Source organism: Rhea pennata, chromosome 27 (genome assembly GCF_028389875.1).
Source record: "Rhea pennata isolate bPtePen1 chromosome 27, bPtePen1.pri, whole genome shotgun sequence".
In the NCBI taxonomy this organism is placed as follows: domain Eukaryota; kingdom Metazoa; phylum Chordata; class Aves; order Rheiformes; family Rheidae; genus Rhea; species Rhea pennata.
Genome location: NC_084689.1, coordinates 2362409 through 2384223, shown reverse-complemented (window position 1 = coordinate 2384223; position 21815 = coordinate 2362409). Strand labels below are relative to the sequence as shown.

At 43.5% G+C, this 21815-nt stretch overlaps 3 protein-coding genes across 13 annotated transcripts in view; all 3 read left to right on the top strand.

Moving 5' to 3' along the window:
* The window catches only part of MYO9B (myosin IXB), a 45814-nt gene extending 37449 nt beyond the window's left edge, over positions 1-8365 (top strand). For 7 of the 11 annotated variants that reach the window (XM_062595949.1, XM_062595948.1, XM_062595953.1 and 4 more), the window contains 13 exons: positions 4-180; positions 687-728; positions 1260-1371; positions 1545-1615; positions 2096-2288; positions 2649-2777; positions 3408-3513; positions 4306-4437; positions 5554-5677; positions 6146-6193; positions 6704-6843; positions 7155-7282; positions 7445-8365. In XM_062595949.1, coding sequence (XP_062451933.1) covers positions 4-180; positions 687-728; positions 1260-1371; positions 1545-1615; positions 2096-2288; positions 2649-2777; positions 3408-3513; positions 4306-4437; positions 5554-5677; positions 6146-6193; positions 6704-6843; positions 7155-7282; positions 7445-7890 — 1848 coding nt within the window. In that variant the 3' untranslated portion in view covers positions 7891-8365. Of the gene's footprint in view, positions 1-3; positions 181-686; positions 729-1259; positions 1372-1544; positions 1616-2095; positions 2289-2648; positions 2778-3407; positions 3514-4305; positions 4438-5553; positions 5678-6145; positions 6194-6703; positions 6844-7154; positions 7295-7444 lie in introns of all 11 variants that reach the window. The other 4 variants (XM_062595957.1, XM_062595958.1, XM_062595956.1 and 1 more) reach the window with 2 other exon arrangements.
* A 431-nt stretch (positions 8366-8796) lies between these two features.
* On the top strand, positions 8797-13755 carry USE1 (unconventional SNARE in the ER 1). The gene is made up of 8 exons (XM_062596270.1): positions 8797-8951; positions 9162-9211; positions 9573-9651; positions 10168-10320; positions 10560-10578; positions 11312-11342; positions 11591-11753; positions 12255-13755. Exons 1-8 carry the CDS (start codon positions 8850-8852, stop codon positions 12435-12437), a joined length of 780 nt encoding a protein of 259 aa, XP_062452254.1. The 5' UTR covers positions 8797-8849; the 3' UTR covers positions 12438-13755.
* A 6901-nt stretch (positions 13756-20656) lies between these two features.
* INSR (insulin receptor) overlaps positions 20657-21815 on the top strand; it is a 58127-nt gene continuing 56968 nt past the window's right edge. The window contains exon 1 of the mRNA XM_062596543.1: positions 20657-20763. Within this exon, the coding sequence (XP_062452527.1) occupies positions 20676-20763 (88 nt within the window). The 5' untranslated portion in view covers positions 20657-20675. The remainder of the gene's footprint in view (positions 20764-21815) is intronic.

Genomic DNA, 21815 nt, shown 5'->3' with positions numbered 1-21815 from the left:
CAGAATGGGCAAATCCATGTTGGCTACAAAGATCTGGTGGAAAATTACCAGCTTCTAGTTACAAATCTGGCAAAAGAAAGGGAAGAGAAAGAAGTCAAGCTGGTTTTGAATCTCTTCCAGTCCCTTCTGGATGAATTCACCAGAGGCTATGCAAAAAAAGAGGAATCTGAGCAGCACAAGGTATAAAACTTACTCTGTTACTGACTTAATGGGATGATTAAACAGTGTTACTGTCCTAGGAGTGAGGGGTCCATGTTAACCTCAGAATGCTTTCCCATAGGAAAAGCATTAGGGATAGGAATTTTTATTCTTTGGGAAACATTTGCCACACATGATTCCTGCACACTACAAATATTGAATGCAGAGACACCTTTATGGAATTGTCCATTATTTAACTTGCTCTTAAAATTTTGCAGAATCTTAAAATGTTGGAGTATTTTCTTTTGTGAAAGCTTAAAGTTCTCTGAAGGTTTTGGAGATAGAATTGCTTTATCACCAATGAGGGCTACTGATTTTTAGGAAGTTCACAGTCATTGTGAGCTCAGACAACCTTATACAAGTTGGAGGTGCAGTATAGTGTCTCAAATGTATAGAGGTGAAGTAGAGTCTGGGAAGCTGAGTAGGAAGAACAGGGGATGGAATTCCTGAAATTCAAAGATTAATGCCAGTTCTGTACCCCGTTGCAGCAAAGCAAAGCCCAGAAGAAGAAACGAAAACAAGATCGTGCAGTGAGTACTTTTTCTTCTTACAATAATCCGTGTCCTCAGCTGTACTCAAAAACTATTCTAGATGGTGTCCAAGCATACAGAAAAACTCATGAGAGAGCTGATTTTGTATTGAAGTTCTGCTTTTCTTGCTAAATCACTTACCTCTTATATGAAGGTGTGACACGATAAAAAACTGTTTTTTATAAGCTGAAGAACTTGCTTACATAGGCATAGGTGGTAATCGAGCATCTCATTGCTTGTCCATAGCATCTTCTAGGACCTAATGACTATCTCAGTCATGGGACTGTTAACAGGAAAACAATATTAATAACACACTATAGCTAATGTATTGCACAGACCAATTTTAACCAAAGCACGCAAGTCATGCCCTGACCCAGCAAACTCACCTGCCTTTAGGCTAGGCTGAAATCTGGTTTCAAGGTCAAGGCTGTCAGCTGTAATTACAAAATAGAAGAAAACCTAAGATATGGTAGGTAGATTTCTAAAGAAAATAAACAAAATAATTCATTAGTTTCTCCTGTCTCCCACCAGATTGAAGAACACAATGGTCATGTATTCACAAGCTACCAAGTGAGCATTCGGCAGTCATGTGAACACTGCTCATCCTACATCTGGCCCATGGAGAAGGCCTGTCTCTGCAGCGGTAAGTGTAAAACACATCATTCTTGCCGCTTAGTTGACAAAATGCACAGATTTCTTTTAGCTTTGGCTGGTGCAGACAGGACTTTGTGAACAGTACATGCAGGTTATGTAGTAAGACAGAGAATTTAGCATTTTAATGTGATTTGAACTGTTGTAACAATTGTTTCTCTCTAGTCTGCAAGTTGACTTGTCACAAGAAATGCATGTCCAAAATCCAGAGCAGCTGCACATCCTGTGGAAAAAAGGTAAGAGTTCCAATTACAGATCTAGGATCCTATGCTCTGATACCACAGGTGGTGCATGTAAAATACAATCGTTTTTGCTCAACAAAGGAACAGCAGATGTCCAGGCACTGACTAAACGTTGCTTAAAGAGTTAAGTTCCCTTCTCTGCCTGAATATTGTCAGGCACAGAGCAAGGCCCTGCAGCTGCAGAAACAGCAGATTTTTTCTAAAAGATGATAACTCAAGACCATTTAGGAACTCCTCTTTTAGAGCACATGTGCTGTGTTGGACAAATTGTTAAAGAAAACATCTAATGTACTGCAAATTAAACATACTGCTGCAGCTTAGGGGGTTTGCCTTATGATCATAGGCTTGTAACAAGCTAGAATAAAACATTCAGCTTTTGTTTCTGGAAATATAAGTCAATTGTAGCATGAAACACAACTGAATATTCTAGCTTGGGAACAGATACTCACAGTGCCTGACCTGCATCAATTCCAGAATGAACAGGATGTGGAACCACGTCACTTTGGAGTATGTGTGAGTTCTCTGACCAGTGAGAGAAATTCAGTTCCCATTGTCATGGAGAAGCTGCTGGAGTATGTGGAGATGCATGGCCTCTACACAGAAGGCATTTACAGGAAATCAGGATCAGCAAATCGCATGAAGGAACTGAAACAGTTGCTGCAAGCAGGTCAGAGTTGTCCACCCTTCTGACTCCCCTGTGTATCAGTTTTTCTTGCTCTTCTCTTCCGTTCTGAAAGCATCTGCCACTTTTTAATATTTTCAAAACGGCTTTTTGGTGGGCTTGTTTTCATTGTGCAGTCTTGTATTAGTGTATATTGGCTGGCAAAAGCTACTTAGCTGATAAAGGCTTATTGGCAGATTTTCCTCTTTCTCTCTTTCTCTCTCTCTCTCTTTTTTCCCTCTGAGTTACTATTTGGATTCTGTGAGCAGAGGCAAAAGAATTTAATGTACCTGGGATTGCTTCTCTGGGATCCTGTAGTATGCATCAAAGGAATGAGCTGTTTCAGATGAAACATGTTTTTTTCAGATCCAAATTCAGTGAAACTGGAGAATTATCCTATTCACACTATTACTGGGATCCTGAAGCAATGGCTACGAGAATTACCAGATCCATTAATGACATCTGCACAGTACAATGATTTTCTCCGAGCTGTAGGTAGGTTTTAGAAATGTTTGGCGTGATGTTTTTGTTTGTTTTTAAAATTTCTTTTTCATTTGAGAAAAGAACCTGAGATGCTCAAGTTGGCTGAACATCTTCCTTCCAGTTACAGCAATGATTCTAAAATTTTGACATAAAACATTTTCCAGAGAATTTTTCCTCTACCCTATTCTCATTTCAGAATTCATTTTCTGTAGCATAATATCACTATACAATATTGCCCTTTTTAAAAGCAGCAAGCATATGAATGGGTTTTCCTTCATGATGGCTTTTTCTTTTCCTTCATGTTCTGGACCAGGTTGAGGCATCCACGTAGTTCAAACTTCCTTAAGATTCATTTAATTTCAATGGGAGTTAGGCATTTTAAATACCATTGGAGAGCTTGGTGTCTCACTTGGTGCTTACTAACAGCAGTATCTGAAAGAGTACGAAAATTGCAGTGCCATCTGGGGTACTGTAACATCCAGTCATAACTATTGGTAAATCAAGTGAAGGTGGTAGCTTCTGGCAAAGTAATCTCTTAACCACGTTCATTTTAAGACAACTTCAGAAGGTGCTTGGCTATTTTGCACTGGTGTTGCACAGCAGTTATGATCTTGTGGGTTTTTTTTTTTTTCCTTTGTGCAGAACTACCAGAAAAACAGGAGCAACTCTGTGCCATTTATAGTGTCCTTGAACAGCTTCCACAAGCAAATCATAATACCCTGGAGAGACTCATCTTCCATCTGGTCAAGTAATGAGCTTTTCTTTTTGGCAGTTTCCTGCTTGAGACCCATTCTTTAGTGTTATGGGGGTTTTGGATGGATTTTGTTTTTTGGCCCTTTTATTTTTGTGCATGCACATGTGTGTGAGACTTCTTTGATTCCCTCCTAGAAGCTTTCTAAAAGCTTGAATGCTCTCCTGAATGTTAGTTTAGGGTTGGTGTTATTGGTTTAGAAATGAAAGAACTGAAGTTGATAATTGTGTTTAAAAATAATGTATGCTTACTTCTACCAGCTGGTCTATTTCTAGCAAATCAGGTAAGAAAATTCTGAAAACAAGTTAGATCTCGTAGAATTGGTGAGTGGTCTGTACATGGATGGATACATAGTGCACCAAGGGTGTTTAGTATATTTGGTGTGGACTGCATAAGGATTTTAAATGCTTGCATATGTGCTAGTTTTAGGAGCAGGGATAAATGGGTACAAGTAAAAGGGCTGATTTCATCTAAGGAACTCAAAAAGTTTGAGTGGCCCTGTAAACACAGGTAAAAGTGATTTTGAAAAAGAAGGAACTAAATTGCTAGCCAGATTTGCCAGACTATCAAAGTAGCTCAGCCTGGGTGGCTTCATGTTCCTTTTTCTGATGCATGAAACTTTACCTGTTTAGTGAGTGTGAAATTCATTTTAAAACAGTTCCCTGAACTGTTGAACGGACTTCAGTACCTTAAGGGTCTACTTGTGGAACTCTTTGGCAGAGTTTGATCAGATTGCTTATGTGCAAGGTGCACTTAAAAATCTTTTTTGCTCTACACATTGAATTTCAGAGTGGCTTTGATAGAAGATGTCAACCGTATGTCACCCAATGCCCTGGCCATTGTTTTTGCTCCATGCCTCTTGCGTTGTCCCGATACCTCTGATCCTTTGACCAGCATGAAGGATGTTTCAAAAACAACTATGTAAGTTTTAGCAATTTGCTGCAAAGTAGTGCTTTAAAATACAGTGGAAGGCCAATACTAGCACCTGCATTTATTATGGCTTTATGCATATCAGACTGAGAAACTGAGCATTGAGTGCTAAATTATGGCTCTGCTAGTGCTGCCAATTTATATGCCTTTTTCTGAGTCCTTTCACCTGTCTCAAATATATGCTGTATACAATAAGATAATGCTTGTTTATCTTGATGTGTTGGGGATTAGTGTGTGAGTGGCATAAGTTTGACCAGGAAAATGAGATTCTATGATTTGGTCTTAAGTTTCATATTCAATATTTGTATCAAATATTCATGTTAGGAAATGTTACAATAATCTTTCCATATAAATTCTACAATTTATAAGTCTTATAGCAGATTTATATTATAGCTAGGCAGAGAATAACCTTTTCTAGGGGGTTAAATGCCAATTGTATATTTTGCTAAACTGTGAGTCATAATTAAACAGCAGGATATAGAAATAAACTGTCTCCTACATACTTGGAAACCTCTGAATCATTCCTTCTGAGATGCTCCTTGAATTGAAGGTTCTGCCCTTCATCCTTTCTGTCCTCCTGACCCTGCAGCAGCTCTGGCTCTCTTTGAAAGCTCCTCGCCATCTGTACTGCATGGCTGTCCTTACACCTGCCTTCAGTGAAAACAATTTGAAAAATGACAGCTTTTTTCACAGAGGTGGAAAAGAGCAGTTGCAAGATCATTCCCTATCCACCAGCATGTCCCAGCACACAGAAGAAAGGTAGAGGAGCAGCAGTAGTTAGCAGCCATGATGTCTGTTTGCTTACCAGTGTTATGTGAGAAGCTCTGGTTATCTTGAATGAGAAGGATGTGTGCCATTAGCTGTAACAGTTTGTGTCCTGTTTGCTTGCCTTGGTGTTACCATGCAGTGCTACCCCTGTAAAGCATGCACTGGGAGACTTTTATTGCGGGCTGTCCACGTATGTGTGTCAAACATCCCCCAGTCAGATACATTAAAGAGCAGAATTTGGTATCTCCATGCACTGATGAGGCATCCCATCCCACCATGGTTATTCACAGAGCTCATATAGTTCAAGGCTGCTCGTTAAACTCTTGGCCTTTTGCCCAGGTGTGTAGAGATGCTGATAAAAGAACAGATAAGGAAGTACAAGATAAAAATGGATGAAATAAATCAGCTGGAGGCAGCCGAGAGCATTGCTTTTCGACGACTCTCATTGCTCCGGCAGAATACGGTAAGTGTTGAAATAAGCCACAGAACCACACCATCCAGGAGAAAGCATTCCACCAAGTTCTTGGGAGGGGATGTGCTGCTTGTTTACCCTGACGATCCTATTCAGTAAGTCAAAGATCAGTGATGGGATAATGAGAAAAAGGATTTGCACTTGCCCAAAGCTGTAGGTAAAGAGCTAAATGCACAGCTGTACAGGATTCTGTTTGCTAAATGAAGGTGGGGGGAGTATCCTCTCCTATAGTGGTATAAATCTATTCCTTTACAACTCCATTAGTAGAATTAAGATTGCTGAGCCTATTACATGGCAAAGGAGTTCCTTCAATTCAGAGATAGATGGTGGACAGAAATAGTCTGTGTTCTATTAGGGTGAATATGCTGCTGCTTCTTTTTTTTTTTTTTAATGTACTGATTTAAAAACAAACTGATCAGAAGTCATGTTGTAGTGAACTTGGTCTTCATCTCTCTCTAGCTCTGGCCTGTAAAACTTGGGTTTTCTTCCCCTTATGAGGGGATGCTGGTATGTACGCTGCCTGTGTTCAGGGTGCATGATTCTTTCTTTTACAGTACTACTGCATGACTAAAAAAACTGCTACACATTTTGTAACTTGGTTTAAAACATTGTTTTGAACAATTCAGATTGCATGTATTGGTGCAACTTCTCCCCAAACTGCATGTAGTGCTGCTGACGTGTTCTGTCCTGACTTTGGTATTTTATAGACATTCTGAACTTAACTTGTATTAAATATAATGTTACTTATAAGTAACTACTAAAACTAAACAGAGGCTAGCGAATCAAGTTACTACACTTAAATAAATAAATAAATAAAATAAACCCCCAGAAATTGGGTGAATATAATTTTTTCTGTCTACCTTTTGAAACAGTGGTATGGATAACTAACAGCTCTTCATCAACACCATCAGCCCTTCATTTGGCCTATTCATTTCTTTCACCTTGTCACTAGCAAACAATCCAGACTTGTATAGCTTTCTATGACTGTAGCGTGCAACACACAAATTTATCTTGTAGAATAAAAGCACACAGGCTAAAGGAGATGTCAGCAATAACTCAGAACTAGGCTCACTGCATGAAGAGGAGGAAGTTTCTGAAGCTGATAACCGGGAAAAGGAGATTCTCATTGATCGCATACAGTCAATAAAAGAAGAAAAGTAAGTCACAGCTTTGAAAACCTTTTACTCTCTACCTCATGTCCTTTGCCTTTGCAGGTAATACAGTACAGGTAATACAAGGTAAAGCAGTATACTTTTTTTTGTCCAAAATGATTTAGTTAATTACATTCTATAGACTTTCATGACAGGTGGAAAGGAAAATGCAAAGGACTGGACAAAAGAAAATGCCATGAGACTTATTACTCAATGACTAGATGCAGGAAAATTTACTTCTAAAATCTGTGTTGCTTAAAGTTGCTCATATCTGAGACATTGTCTCCTGGAGTGCTACAATCTGTATTTTGATATAGGGAAGATATAACCTATCGATTACCTGAGCTCGATCAGAGAGGCTCTGATGAGGAAAATGTAGACTCCGAGACCTCGGCAAGCACAGAGAGCCTGCTAGATGATAGAACAGGACGGATGGATACCGAAGGTCAGTATTAAGGTAGTGTGTACTTTTGGTTTTTTTTTTTTATTCTATGTATCTTACTGCATACAGGCAGGTGACCATAAACTATCTGGTCACAGTTGCTTGCGTCAAGTCGCTTTTTCTTAAGCATGCCTTTAGCATCTAAGTACCTTTTTTTCTTTAAAGGAATTGCTTTTTCTGGATTACGCTGCCATGCTCGGAGCTCCAGTATGCCTGCCAAAGACACTTGCAGAGTGCCTTCTCTTTCGCAAGCCTGCTCAAATTCTTCCCTTGCATCCCTGGCTTCAAGACGCAGATCATCTTTAACACTGGCCAAGATTAAAGTGCCCCGTCGAACTCCAGTGATGCCAATAGCAAATATAAAACTTCCTCCTGGGATTTTCAAATGTACAGAATCCCAAGGCGGGAGTTCAGCTAATGAAGAGTCTCAAATAATTGTGAGACGAAGGGAGCAGCCAGCAAGGCGAACTGATAAAATCCACTCTGTGTACATTGCACAAGGATCTGCAATGGCCCACACTCAGGAACTCTTGGATGACTATGAACCAACAGCAAAAGTAAAACGAAGGTTTTCGGACCCATACTCTCACATTCCCTGTACAGAGAAGTGAAATATTTAAGCTGTCTGGATTCTTTTTGAAGCTGACTGCAGCTTTGGCTTTAACCCTTTGAAGGCTGTGAACTTGTTTGTGCTCTTTTAAACGGCTGCTAGGGAGGCAGTCTGAAAACGTACAGTACTGTAAGGGTTAAACAAGGTTGTTTAAAACAAATAATATTCCTCACTTTAAATTAAAATCCTACAAAGAAAGTAGAACGTAAATCTACATTGAGTAAAACACGTGGGTTGTGTGTACAGGAAGATATTAATGGCCCTGATTCTGCTGCGGTGCCTTTTTGTATTTGCCTTACAGTGGACTCTAATAGGACCAGTGGTGAATTTGGGTCAATGTGCATTGCCTTAATTTTTTTTTAATGTTTTTATCACATCTTTCTGTGTGGTTTACAGAACTGTTATTGTTGTAATAGCCTTAACCGAGACCAAAATATCTAAAAACGTTTATTAATACATTGCACTTTTTAAAAATACATGCGTTAGGTTATCTGTGTCGTGTTGCCAGTGTCTGCCTTTTCTAGGGAACCAAATGCTTAGGAATCGTGCATCTTTGCCGCTCTGAGGCACAGCAACACGTAAAATGCCTCAAAACAGCCAGCCGTGCCCAAACCCGGAGCAGAAATTGGCCTAAATCACTCAAGTCTGTAATAACAAAGAGGTGAAGGCGCAGCATCACTGCCCGCAGGAGCCTTAGTCACGGCCGCCGCTGTGCCTGCGCCAGCCGCAGGGGCTCCTAGCAGCGCCTCGCTCTTTTCCAAACTCCCTTTTTTTCTTTTTTTCATTTTTTTTCCTTTTGTTCCCCCCTTCACACTTGCGGTTTTTCAGTAAAACGCCCCCGGGCGCAGGGCGGGGGAAGCCGCTCGCTGCCTCTCCACACGCCCCCGCGCCCCGCCCCAAGATGGCGCCCGCCGCCCCGGAAGCGGCGCTGCAGGCGCCTTCCGGCGGCGAGCGGCGGCCATGGCGGCGACGCGGCTGGAGCTGAACCTGATGCGGCTGCTGAGCCGGTGCGAGGCGCTGGCGGCCGAGCGGCGGGACCCCGACGAGTGGCGGCTGGAGAAGGTGAGTCGCCCGGTCGGCGCTGCGGGGCGAGCCCCGCCGGGGGCGCCGGGCCGGGCCGAGCGGCGCCATTCACCCTCTCAGGGAAAGCTCCGCGTCGCTGAAGCGCTGACTGGCCTGCGAGGCGCAGGCGTCGCGTCTCTCCTTAACGCTGCTCCTCAGAAGCCTGTTTTTTTTTTTTTTTTTTTTTTTTTTTCCCTTCTCCCTCCACAGTACGTGGCGGCCCTGGAGGACATGCTGCGCGAGCTGAAGAAGCAGTCCAGGTGAGACGCTGCCCTAGCGAAACCCTCCGGGGCCGACGAGGGTCCTCGGTGCTCGCCTTGGTCTCCCCGCAGTGCGGCAGCGCTCGCGCTTCGCTCTGGCCCTGAGCCTCGGCGAGGGAGAAGCGAGGCTGCCGGGCAGCCCCTCGCGGTCACGGGCGCGCTTTTCCCCGCGGGCGCTGCGCCCCGAGCTGCCGCTGCCCGCAGCGCTGCGCCAAGGCCCCTCGCGGGGCCCAGCGTCGAGGGCCTGCTTAGCTCGCGCCTTCATCCTAGAAGATGCTTAGGAAACTTTCAGAAGAAATGATAAAAAAATGCCGACACTTTCTGGTTTTCACTTTTTTTTTTCTCTCCCCAATTCTTGCAGCAAGCCTGCCCCAGAACTGCTGAATGAATACTCTCGCAAAGTGGACTTCCTAAAGGGACTTTTAGAAGCTGAAAAATTGGTAAGGCATATTATTTCAGCTTGAAAAGACGCTAAGAAGTACTCGCTGCTTACATGTATCATATTGTCTTGTTTCTATGTCTTTGTCTTACCTCCTAAAATAACACTTGTTATATTCTGATTAAACAATTTGTAAAAACATGAATAAATACATTTATGTATTTTTTAAAAAAAAGTGCTGTATGAAATTCAGAACTCCTCCTTTTCAAAAATATATTAGACTCTGTCTTGTTTCTATCCTTACTTCTGTGGTGTGAGGTATAGTGGCAGGCATTGTCTGTTTGGTTTAACATGTCTTTTGTATGGCCCCATGTGCATCTGGAGAGCTATGAAAGGAAAGGCCGCTAATCTGTGCTGCACTTATTCTGGATACAGTCAGAGCTGTTCAGACTTGCATCACTGTTTTGCAGGAAGCAGCTATGGAAGTACTCCTTGAATCCTTGTTGGTCACACATCCAGGTGATCTCACTCTGCTGATTGTGATGTTGATGAATTTCTTGCTTTTTCCTGCTTTTAGTCATCATCCACCGAAAAGGCCCTGGCTAACCAGTTCTTGGCTCCTGGGCGTACCCCTACAACAATCAAAGAGAGAACTCCAGCCACCAAAACAGTTCATCTGCAGACAAAGGCTCGTTGCACAGGGAAGATGAGGAGTGAGCTGCTTGGTACAGTATGTTCTGGTGCTGCTCTTTCTTTATTGCTAGTTTATGGATTTTCTTTTGTGTCATTCAGCTGCCTCTGGTAGCTGTGCCTTGGATGTGTCAGGCGGGGTAGGGAGTCTTTTTGGTTTGGCTAGGTACCAGGCACAGGGACTGTTCTGGGACTGGGAGACTGTCTTTGATCATACTGTATGCGCCTTTTCAATAGCCTTGTGTAATCTTCTGTTCTTTTCTCTTTCTGCCTCCCCAGGATCCCTTAGCTATTAATGGTAAGTGTAAGCTGTTGTTTTTTCTCAGTTTAGATGACCTGAATCTTGCAAGGAGAGGAAGAGAGGAAGATCAGATGTTAGACAAAGTATATCTTAAGTTAGCAGTTCACAGTGTTGGAACTCTTATTTCCAAGGTAGCAAATAAAACACGCTAAAGTACTTGAAAGCACAAGTACTGTTATCAGTACAGCAGCAGGGTTTTGCAGGAACCCATTTTGCTAGAATCCATACAGAAGCAGACATTCTAATAATAGAACTAGCCAGGACAATTTAAGTTCATTATTGCTCCTATTCTTTCTGCTCGGACCAAATCAGATAATCAATTTCTCTTAAATAGACAGCCATGTTATTCATGCAGGGAAGCTGTAGGAATTAATTTACTGTTTCCATAGCTACTATTAAAGTGACTGGAATTAGGCTAGCCTAATGTGTCCTGAAAGGGAACACCAGGACACACAAGCTTAAACCATACCCTCAAGGATGTGATTCATCTATGTGGAGTTTTTTTGTTTTTTGTTGTTTTTTTTCCCTCTCTCAACTATACTTACCATGTTATGTATTGTTCTTTCCCTAGGGAAAGCAGATAGGCATTTGATGATGTAAAGGGTCAAGCAGGAATAAATATTTGGACATCTAGAAATCCCTTACAGAAGACTTGTTTCTTCAACTTGTGAATGTGTGGGAATTTATAATTTGCTCTAATACATATCTAACTTTCTTTTCTTTCCCTCAGATTCTGAGGAGTTGAATGTAAGGAAGCGGAAGTAAGTCAAAGTTTCACATTCTGATGATTCATGCTTTGGAAACTGCTTTCTCAAAGCTCTTTTAATCATTGGTATACTTTCATTTGGGTGAAATCTAGTGCCTGCTTGTAGAAACATAACTATAAATGACTTTAGCTGACTTAACTGTTCTTTTTGCCTTGTCAAGAGATGTACAGTCTGGGGAAACTTTGGGAGAACAGCTCACCGAGAAGTACAAATCTCCCACTTTTTCCCTTCTGTTCTTGCAGAGGCCTTGCATCTGATGAGAAGCAGTCTGCAGTTGAGCTAGATGCTGTGTTGCAACGCCATCAGGATATGCAGGAGAAACTAGCTGAAGAAATGCTAAGTTTGGCTCGCAGTCTGAAAAACAACACTCTGGCTGCACAGAACGTGATAAAACAGGATAACCAGGTAGTGCACGTTATAGTAATAGACTTCCAGTTTAGTGACCTACGAGACTGAAGTGCTGATATATTAATTACAGTGCACGTAATTTGCTTCTAGATGGGAGCAGAGTAGGGAACATTGCAGGCAGTAAATGTCTACCTTCTATAGGACAGTTGAACTTTTCCTCTGTTGCAAAAAATGAGTGATAAGAACTTTCAAATCTGAGTGAAGTTGAAAGGGGTATGACTTCAGGAGCTGGTAAGTTTCTCTAAAAGTTACTGTATTTGTGGAACTGCTGGTACTTCACTTTGAAAATTACACCTTTTTAAAAATGAAGTTCTAAACCCATTTGCAAGGACCTTGTTTTTAGAACTCAGTCACAAGTAGTGCAGTTGTCTCCACTGAAAAGAGAGCTCTCAGTGTTCAGGTTGTCAGCAGCACTTGACCTTACTGCTGGACAGCCTTAGTGCATTTTCTTCTCCTTGTATGTCTACTGATGCACCATTTGTTCTCTTTATTCCCCAGACTTTATCACATTCCCTCAGAATGGCAGACCAGAACTTTGAGAAGCTTAAGGATGAATCTGACCGCCTTGAACAACATGCAAAGAAATCAGTCAACTGGCTACTTTGGATAATGTTAATTGTAGTTTGTTTTATATTCATCAGTATGATCCTGTTCATCAGAATTTTCCCCAAACTAAGATGATTTTCTACAACTGCCAGAAGTGACAGTTGGAAAGTTCGCCTGGTATGATACATGCTACGTTGCAATGAAGTTGATTATTGACAGTCTGCCACCTATCATGTCCCAAAAGAGTTCATCCAAGGACTACCCTTGCATCTCTTTCTTGTGCCATCACTGGATTCAGTGAATGATTTCACAGGGAAGATATGCTGTGCTTGGATATTTGGTTATTTCTTTTACTTAGTTAATATTGTTGCCTATTTCTTGAGCAAAGAACTGAGATAAAGATGACAGGTTACAGTGAGCTCCTAAAACAAAGTCCCTTAGATAGGTGCTGTTCTCTGTGTTGTTGATGGAGTTGTGTCAAACGCTGTGACACCTCTAAAAGGAGTTTACCCAGTACAAATTCTAGTAAGTCAGTTGAAGTCATTCGATTTTTTTTTCCTGTGTTTGCAGTTCTCCTGTACTGAACCAGGGCCATGCTGCAAATACGATACTTAATTACAAAGGTGGTGTGTGTATACCACTGTAGGGTGTGGGAAGAGAACATTGCCATTGAGTTGCTGACCTGGCTGAGATTCAGAGAATGGTGACAGGTACAACTAATCTCAGGCTTGCCTTCTTCCCAGGTGGATGTTTGTCGTTGCAGTTGTCTTTGGTTTAGTTACTACGGAAGGGCAGAAGCCACATGAAGTTTTCGCTTCCCTTTTTGTATGCACAAATGTTCTCAGTGAGTCACTGTCTGTTATATTAATGCTCTTATATCAAGGATAGGCTCTGACCCTTGCACTGTGGAGCTGTACACAGAGCACTCTCCATATGGTACAGATCCTGCCTATGTGAATATTATTTCACTGTAAAACAAGGGCGGAGGAAGCTGGTGTCTTCAAGATACGAATAAATATTTAGCTATTACTTTTTGAGACAAACTGTTCTGGTCAAGACTAGTTGTGTCAAAATTGTATTTCTAAGAGATCACTGCCATAAAGTGAGATTAAATAAATCAGAATGAATACTTTTTAAAAAACAGTTAACCACTGGAAAAACAAGGGCTCTAAGTAAAGCAAGATTTATCATGACTGTGAGAGCCGTTTTCAAGTGTTTGTGATAAGCTAGAAGCAAAACATTATGCCTTGTGGGCTATAATTTCTGGGAGTGTTATTCAAGTGTTGGTACTTAAATACGTACGGTGTTTAACATACTGAGATGGGAAGAGCAAAAGATGATTCCAAAGTATTTGGCATTTCTATTGCTGCTTTGAACCACTAGATGGAGTATTTTAGACCTTTTAAAGCGGCTTTGAATTAAAGAGGAGGAAAAGTGCTGTTTGTCACAACAATGAAGTTCCTATGACTGGTTCAGCACAGAATTGAATATTTCAGAATTACTCTTTGTTCTTACAAAAGCAACCATGTTATTGTAGATGCTAAGCTTTTTATACAAAGTATTTTTTATTATTTAACTGGATGGGTACACAGTTTAGTACAGCAGTCGTTTATGCGTTATTAAGTAAGTGATTATGCTACGAGGTACAGCTTTTGCTTCTTCTAGCTACTCATCTGTGCAATATGTAGTTTGAGCAACCTCTTATGCTAAACTCTTACGGAAATTTGTAGTTGTAGTAATTAATAATTTATGGAGGTTTCTACTTCTCCCAGAGATTTTTCTTAAACTGTAATGTTTGAATCTTTACTATGTTTCATTAGTGAATGATGGGTCACAACATTATTTTCTAATTCTGATTGTTGCAGTGCTGAGCTCTTCTTTTAGAACAAAGATCAAATTTAGTACTGATTTTTTTTTTTAGTGTTGTTAGAATAACATAACATTAATGCTACATCATTGTCTACAACATTTTTCTCATTATTAGTCGAAACAAACTCGTTTTTTTTTTTTTCCAGCTTGCAGAAGACTTGGTGCATCGTAGGAAAACTTAGCTTAAACTTTCCTGTAATCAGCCATGTGTTGGCAATAACATTTTGTCACTTAGGAATTCAATTAGAAAGACCTGGAACTACTAGTAATAGCTTGTCCCCAAACAAACATTCAGCCGTCCAAGTCAACAGCAGTCCCTTTACAAAGAAGCCTATTAAGAAATCATTTCAGAACCAAATCCTATTTAACTTTTGACCATTGACATTTCATGAGTGTTTATTATTTTGAAGAGTAAACTGACAGAACTGAAATTGAATGCTGTAACTACTTTTATGATATCTAGCTTGACTGTTAAGCATAGTACCTCAAGCACTGCAACTGAGATTCTATTTGCCTCTGACCCAGTGGAAGAATGTTACCTTCTGAACTGGCAAAACAAATGGATTAATTGCCTCAGTGGCCAGCAATCTCCCTGCACACAATGACTGCTTTGTCAATTGGCAGTTGAAATCTTTGCTTTTCTTGTGTTCATTTAGTAGTTATAGTAATTCAAGAACACTTTGAAGATCTCTGCCAGTAGTATTTAGGGTAAACAATCAGGCAAGACTGTGACTTTTCCTAGATGGAGTGACAGCTTTTATTTTTGACTAATGTATCAGTGATGGTTGTATGATCTGCTACTTCAGCTTGCAGTTCTGTTTAGTAGCATAGTGCTGTGATGGGCATCTCTTCACAAAATACTGTTATATATAGAAATGATTTTCTGAAAGTTGCAAACATTGTGAAGTGAGAATTGCTTAACTTTCTCAAAAGCTTGGGAAATCCAAATGCAGAGATGTTTATCAGGCTTAGGGCTGGGCCTTGGTTGGCTTCTTGGCAGACTACCTACTTCCAGACAGTAAGTAACAACAACAAAAGAAGTCTTTTGGAAACTTGGGTCATGTCAAGTTAGTAAATGCAGCAGTTTTTTAGCCTGGCAGCAACAGAAACTATGGATCAGTCTAAGCTTTTCTGGCAAACATTCTTGGCGACAGACTCTCTATATGATATTTAATTTTTGAGCTGTATCCTCAAATGCAGCTAGATCTGCTTTAGAAGGATTTTTAGAATATATAGGCTGTCAGTAAGGATGCAGGAATGGTAGGAGCAGAACATTGCATACCATGGTTTTCTTATGGCTGGGTAGTGAATATTTAGGCTTGTTCTGGGCATATGTTGCCTTGGCTTTATCTAGCACAGCCACTGTACATTCGGTTTAATAGGCTGTGAGCAGCCTTCCAAAGCTGGTAGCTGTTCTGCCAACTGGGTGTCCTTGTAAAAGAGTGAAAGCGGTGGAGTGACAGACCAAGGTTCTGTTCCTGAATCTTTGTTCACCATGTGATACTGGGCAAGTCACTTTTGTTCTCTTTACCTCTGCTATAAAATTGAAATGATACCTCAAAAATCAACATCTTAAGACTAGTAGTTACAAGCATGAAAGAAGTGCTAGTAACATTTTTAAAAGTCTGTTTCAACCGTGAAAATACAGCAGTTAGGATTAGAAAACAATAATCAAATGTCTTGCTCTACTGTAGTGTGCTGCTACTGTTTCAGAGCCCTACAGCTCAATGCAAGATTAACTCATTGTTCTTGTGATCAGGATCTACCACATTGCTGAGGCTTGTTCTGCACACATCATGTGTTTCCACGGAACAAGAGTGACATTAAAAACTGACGTAGCTAAGTCAACACCACCTGTCACATGAGACCACTGTGACATTTCTGTCATGAACACTGCCTCCTAGTAGATGAAGTGGGAAGCAGCAGCAGTTAGTGAATAATGGATTAGATACGCCTGACTTGTAACATTTACAAAGCACTTGGGTGTGTCTCCTAGCTACAAAACAAACTGGTTATCAGAATGGTAACTAGAAGTTCTGTGTTGTCCAAAATGCAAAAACTGAGATAAAGCAGTGTGGCGCATATGGTTATGGTTTGCTAAACTCTGCTGTGCTGCCCAGAAGGTTGTCCCTCAAAATTAGATTCTGGATTAGCAAAAACGTGCATTAGTAAATAAAAGGTATACTGCAGATTAGAACTGGTGTAGCCAGTTAGTGGCCTGGGGCATGCCATGCCCATACTATGTAGTGAGTGTGACTGCTGCTGCAGCTGCTAGCTTGCCTGTGGCTGTTGATAGAGAACATCGTGCCTGGCAGCAGAGGAGTAAGTTGTGCAAACCAGCTGTGGGATTTGCTTAAGTGGATTGTGAGAAGCTGTAGGAAAAAAACAGTGGAGGGGGCAGTGGAGGAGGAGGCTGGAGGGATCTGAAGGTGGTTATACCATACGAGGTTGGATGTATATTTGCCTCGAAACCAAAAATCTAGTAACATCTTGAGTTGAAAAGTTTGATGCTGAATCAAAACACTTATGTTCTAATAAGGAATGGAAATTGAGTATTGCATTCCCTTCAGTGACATTCAAAAATGCAAAGAGGACAAAACTAGAAACTGGACAACTAAAGATACAAAGAAGCAGTATTGCAGTAGGCCATGAACAGCAGTGATTTCTTTTGCATCCTTCATCTCTACTTTTTTGGACTCCATGCAGCAGACAGATGTCCTCTGGTATTTTCACCTTGAGCAGAGGTTGTATTTGCTAATGCAACAATAGCACTGTCCAAAAGGATCTGACAAGGTTTCCTGTTTCAACAGCAAAAATCTGGGACTTCTTTCATTGGCACGTAAAGTGACCGGATCTTCATCCTCTGAGCCCTCTTTCATTGAGAGGGGAGTAATCACTTACCAGATTTGGTGTGGACAGAAGGAAGAGTAAGAAAGGAACTTTGTCAATCCATGACGTGAAATATTTTTGTATTAGGAGATTTGGCAAATAGTTCTGTGTGACTGCAAACAGGATGAGAGAAATTTCCCAAGGTCGGCTCTCCTGTACACTTGGCCTTAGGGCTAGTCGCTGAGAAGTCAATTCTGTAACCTTTACAGCAACATCCTGCCAGTGATGCAGAGACTTGGCTATTGTTGGCTTCAATGGCAACTCTTCTGCATCTTCAAAGGACAGGAGGCTGAATAACGCACATGCTACATGGTGAGAACTTGCGAGCAGGAAAGCAGTCTTGACAAATCAATTCTTACTCAATAAAAATAGGGCAATCTAAGCTGGATCCCAACCAGAACTTTTCCTCCCTAATTTTTGCAAGGAAACACTTGTTTCCTTGCAAACCTGTTCTTTAGAAAGGGCAATGTTCTCTGGTGAATGAAGTGGAAGGGGGGAATCATGGGTTCTCAGCTCTACATTCTGGCTTGCTGTGTGGCTTTGGGTCACTGAACTGTTTCTCAGCTATTTTGTTCTTAAAATAGGATTATTACTGATGTACCTTCCTAGCAACTTAACTGCTGCAAAGCTGCTTTTGGGTGCAAAGCTTTTTGTTCCTTGAATCTTCCTAAACTGATCAGTTAGGATGGAGTTTTATGTTCTTTTGTATGGCTTAAAAACCAAAAAAACCCCTCTGCTTGTGTGTTTGTTTCTAGCATATATTTCATGAGAAAAAGATCCCACTTTCAAGATGGCAACCTTCAAGTAAATTTGGTTTCTTGGAGATCTGGAAGCAAAACTAGGTTCTCTCTTTACATGGGGTAGTCAATAGAGAGGTGCGACTGAGCTCCAATGGCAGTGTGTAGACCGTTGGGTTCAGTGCATCTACATACTGTGGACAATAGGCCCTAGAGGTAAAAAGAAGACTTTTTGAAGAATTGTATTATTGGTGCCAGAAGAATCAGAAATCAGTTCAGTCTGTCTTAGCTTTAACTCAAGCATGGGAAAGCTACCAGAATACAGTGATAAAGCAGTGTGTTTTGGCCCTTTTGGTAGGTGGAGAACAAGAAGACAGACATTTTACAAAGCCACCTTCCATACTCAAAATGCAAGCCAGCTCACTCCTGCAAAGGTGGTTCCTTCTATAGGGATGTTACTGCCTAGGGTGGGCTTCCAAGGACTTGCGACTTCTAGCAGCATCCTAGCAGAACATTCTTGATCTGAGGTCTTGCAAAGTTTATACATTTGCAAATGTATAGACACAAGGAGGAAAAAGTGAGACTACTTTCTTTTCTGACATTTAAAAGTTCTTTGTCTTTCCTAGCGTTTGTTATGTAAGATTCATTTTCAGTCAGTTATTTTGCTTAACTAATAAAAACTAAATCTTTGTGGGGTCAAATAGGTAAACACAGAGAGCTTTGAAGAGAAGGTATTTATTTTCTTTGGAGGATTCAGAAATGAACTCCAGAAGTCCTTAAGTGTCACAGGTCAGAGCAAGTTGTTTCAAATAAAACACCAAACATTTCTGGAAGATAAAGGGAGAAAGCAGTGTACATCTTGTATAAGAAGGATGTAGAATTTAATGTATCAAACTAATGACTCCAAGATGCAAAGAGCATGTAGTGCAGCTAATAAAATGAGTCAACAGGTGCTGGCTTAGTTTGAGAGCCCACATTGCTACTGTTTATCTGATTGCAAACCTAGTGTACTGTAGCAAGATGAATATGTAGCAGTGATGGTATGGGAAAGATGCTGGAAAGATTGCACACTGATGTTCTTAATCAGTAATTAGAAACTAAAAATAGTATTTTACTGAAAGATAATAAATCTGTAGCCTTTAATCCTTCTGTGCCAATCTGTAAACTGATATCATTATTTGAAAGGCAATGCGAACATAAGTGAGTAAGCAAAAGTAGGCTGCTCTTACAGTCACATTATAAATTCCACATAGCCCAAGCTCTCTAGATGATGGTTGGCTGTATCTACTGTATGCAAAGGGAATAGTCATAGGGCAGGTTCACCTGCAAGCACAGAATGCATACTTTCATTGCGCCTTTCCCTTTCTGAGCTGTCCTTGTTTCCTGAAGGATTCTGAAGAAAAATGATCAGGTCACTAGGTTTTGTGTCTCCTCTGCACTTGTAAGCAGAGCAAGAACAGGCATGTGGGGGAAAGAGTTCCTGCTTTGGCAGCTCTGACACATGAGCAGGCTCAATCAAAAGCTAGTATGCTGTGCAGATGCCCATTTTCTCTTGCTACAATAATCGCAGAGAAAGCATCCTCAATTAAACAGGACCTTTCATCTATTTAAACACTTTGCAAATGCTGAGATGTAGGTGGTTCTTACACAAGTGCCACCACAGTTAATGTTGTTTACACTCAAGTAATTTAGGAGAACATACCCTTATCAGCCCACCAACCATAACCCATCCACCCGAGATGTCTCAAAGCTGCACCGAAATACTGTTCCTCCTCCTGTTTGCAGTTGTGATGACTGCCACAATTCTTCAGGAGGAAAACTAAAAGTATGTAAAACTGCAAGCTCTCCTAATGCAATTCAGCATCTAGAAAAAGGAGCTGAAGCGACGTGACCCGCTGGTGCTTTGCTGGCTGCTACCCTGCTGCTCCCTAATGGTCCATTGAGCGAGACATGTAGTGTGAAAGTGAGATCTGGTGTAAGCTGAGGGTGGTGAGGCATTTTAGGATTTGAAAAGCTGAAGTGTAAGAGTTCATATAACTCGCTATCTTGCAGAAGCAGGTGAAATTATTAGAAGTTGCCAGGAAACCTGTTATAACGGCTTCGCTCAAGGCCAAGGCACAGATGTTTGACAAAGGAGGAAAAAAGCACCAAGTGCTGGATCCCACTGGAGAAAGACAAGTGCTTTCGAGAGCCACCTCATCACCGATGATTCGAGGAAACTCTTGGCCGTTTCCATCGTTTTATGCTACCAAGGCCGAAACGTCGCTGCTGGCAGCTGTCGCTCCCGCGTGGGAGCTGCGTGGAGGCGTTTTACAGCAGGCAGAGGACCGCGGCCCGGACCCCGGCCTCCGCCAGCCGCTTTCGCCATCGCCCCCCTCGCCCCCTCCTTCTCCTCAGAGCGGCGGCCGCGGGCGCCAACGGAACCGGCCGGAACCGGCCGCGGCCGCCGCTCGCCTCAGGGCCGCCCGCGCGCGCGCCGCGGCGGCGGCGGCAGGTGGATGGCGCCGCCCCTCCGCCGGGCCCGGCCCGGCCCGCGCCGTCCCGTCCCCCGCGCGGCTCCGCGCCGCCTCTTGCCGCCGCCCAGCTCCGCTCCCAGCTGACGGGGGCAGCCCCTTGTTTACCGGCCAGGGAGGCAGCCGCCAGCCCGGCCTGCGCTGGAGGCGGCAGCCGGGGCCGACGCCGCGGGGCAGGGAGGGGCCCGCCGCCCCGTTTCCTGGGGCCGCCGGCCGGGCGCTATAAAGGCGGCGGCGGCGGCGGCCGTGGCGGCGCTGGGGGGGCTCTTCCCGATGATGCCGAGGCGGGCCCGGCCCCCGCGCCCGCCCCGCGGCCTCTGATTCGCGCCGGGCCGCGCCGCGGCGGCGGCTCCAGCGACGCGGGCATGGGACCGAGAGCGGCGGCGGCGCTGGCGGCGGCGCTGGCCGTGGCCGTGGTGCTGGCGGCCTGGTGCGGCCGGAGCCGCGGGGAGAGTGAGTAGGGGGCGGCGGCGGCGCGGCCTAGGCGGGCGGCGGGGCCCGGCGCCGTGAGGGGGCGAGGCGGCCGGGCGCCGCGGCTTCCCCCCCCCCACCCCCCACCGCCGCCTTTTTACCCTTTGTACCGGCCGCGGGGAGAAGGAGGCGGCGGCGGGAGGGGGGAGCGGCCGCCGCGCCGGGCCGCGCCGCGGGGCCTGCGGCGCCGGCGCCGCGGGGCGACGCGCCGGGTCACCTTCACCCCCGGGGTTTGCTTCGGCGGCCGCGAGGCGCGCGGGGGCAGAGCGGGGCGACGCCGAGGGCTCTGCCCCGGCTCGGCTCGCAGCCGGCGGGGCCGCGCGAGCCTTTGCGCTGCGCCGCGCGGGCTTTCTGCCGGCGTATTTACTGCTCCGGCGTATTTTGAACGTCTGACCGCATCGGGCTTTAACAGCTTGGCCGCGGGGGCGGGTGTCAGCGTGCTGCCCGCGCTGCGCCTGGAAGAGGGGGCCGGGAGCTGCGCGCCGGCAGCGGCGCCTCGGCGCGGGCGGGCTGCGGGGCAGGACGCTGCCGCCGCGCCGGGGTTGCGCCCGCTTCGCCTTGGGGCCGGTTGCAAAACTGGCTCCGGTCGCGGAAAGTCTTTGTAGCGCGCCGAGGCTTCCAGCGAGGAGGTCGTGGCGCGCTGCGGGCCGGGCTCCCAGACCCGCGGGGTTAAAGGGGGCTGAAGGACCGGGGGGGCTGTTCAGGCGAAGTCTTGTAAAGTAGGAGAGAGGGGTGTAAAAACGGGTGTTGCAGGTGGCAAACTTGTTAAACTCACGTTAGACGCAAATTTAAGATAAGCCTTCTGAGCTGTTCTGCTAGGTTTCTGTTGATTAAACTTGCTTAAGGAAATTGTCCTAGTTAGTATCTATTTTGAATTTTGGGTGATGTTTACAGATTTTTTTTTTTTTTTTTTTTTTAACCAAAGGATAATATTTATTTAAAGAGGACTGAATACTGAAGCTGTCTATCCTATAGCTGCTACCTGATAGCTTTCTCATTGGCAAAGGCAATAGCAAGCAAGTAGGTTAGAGCCT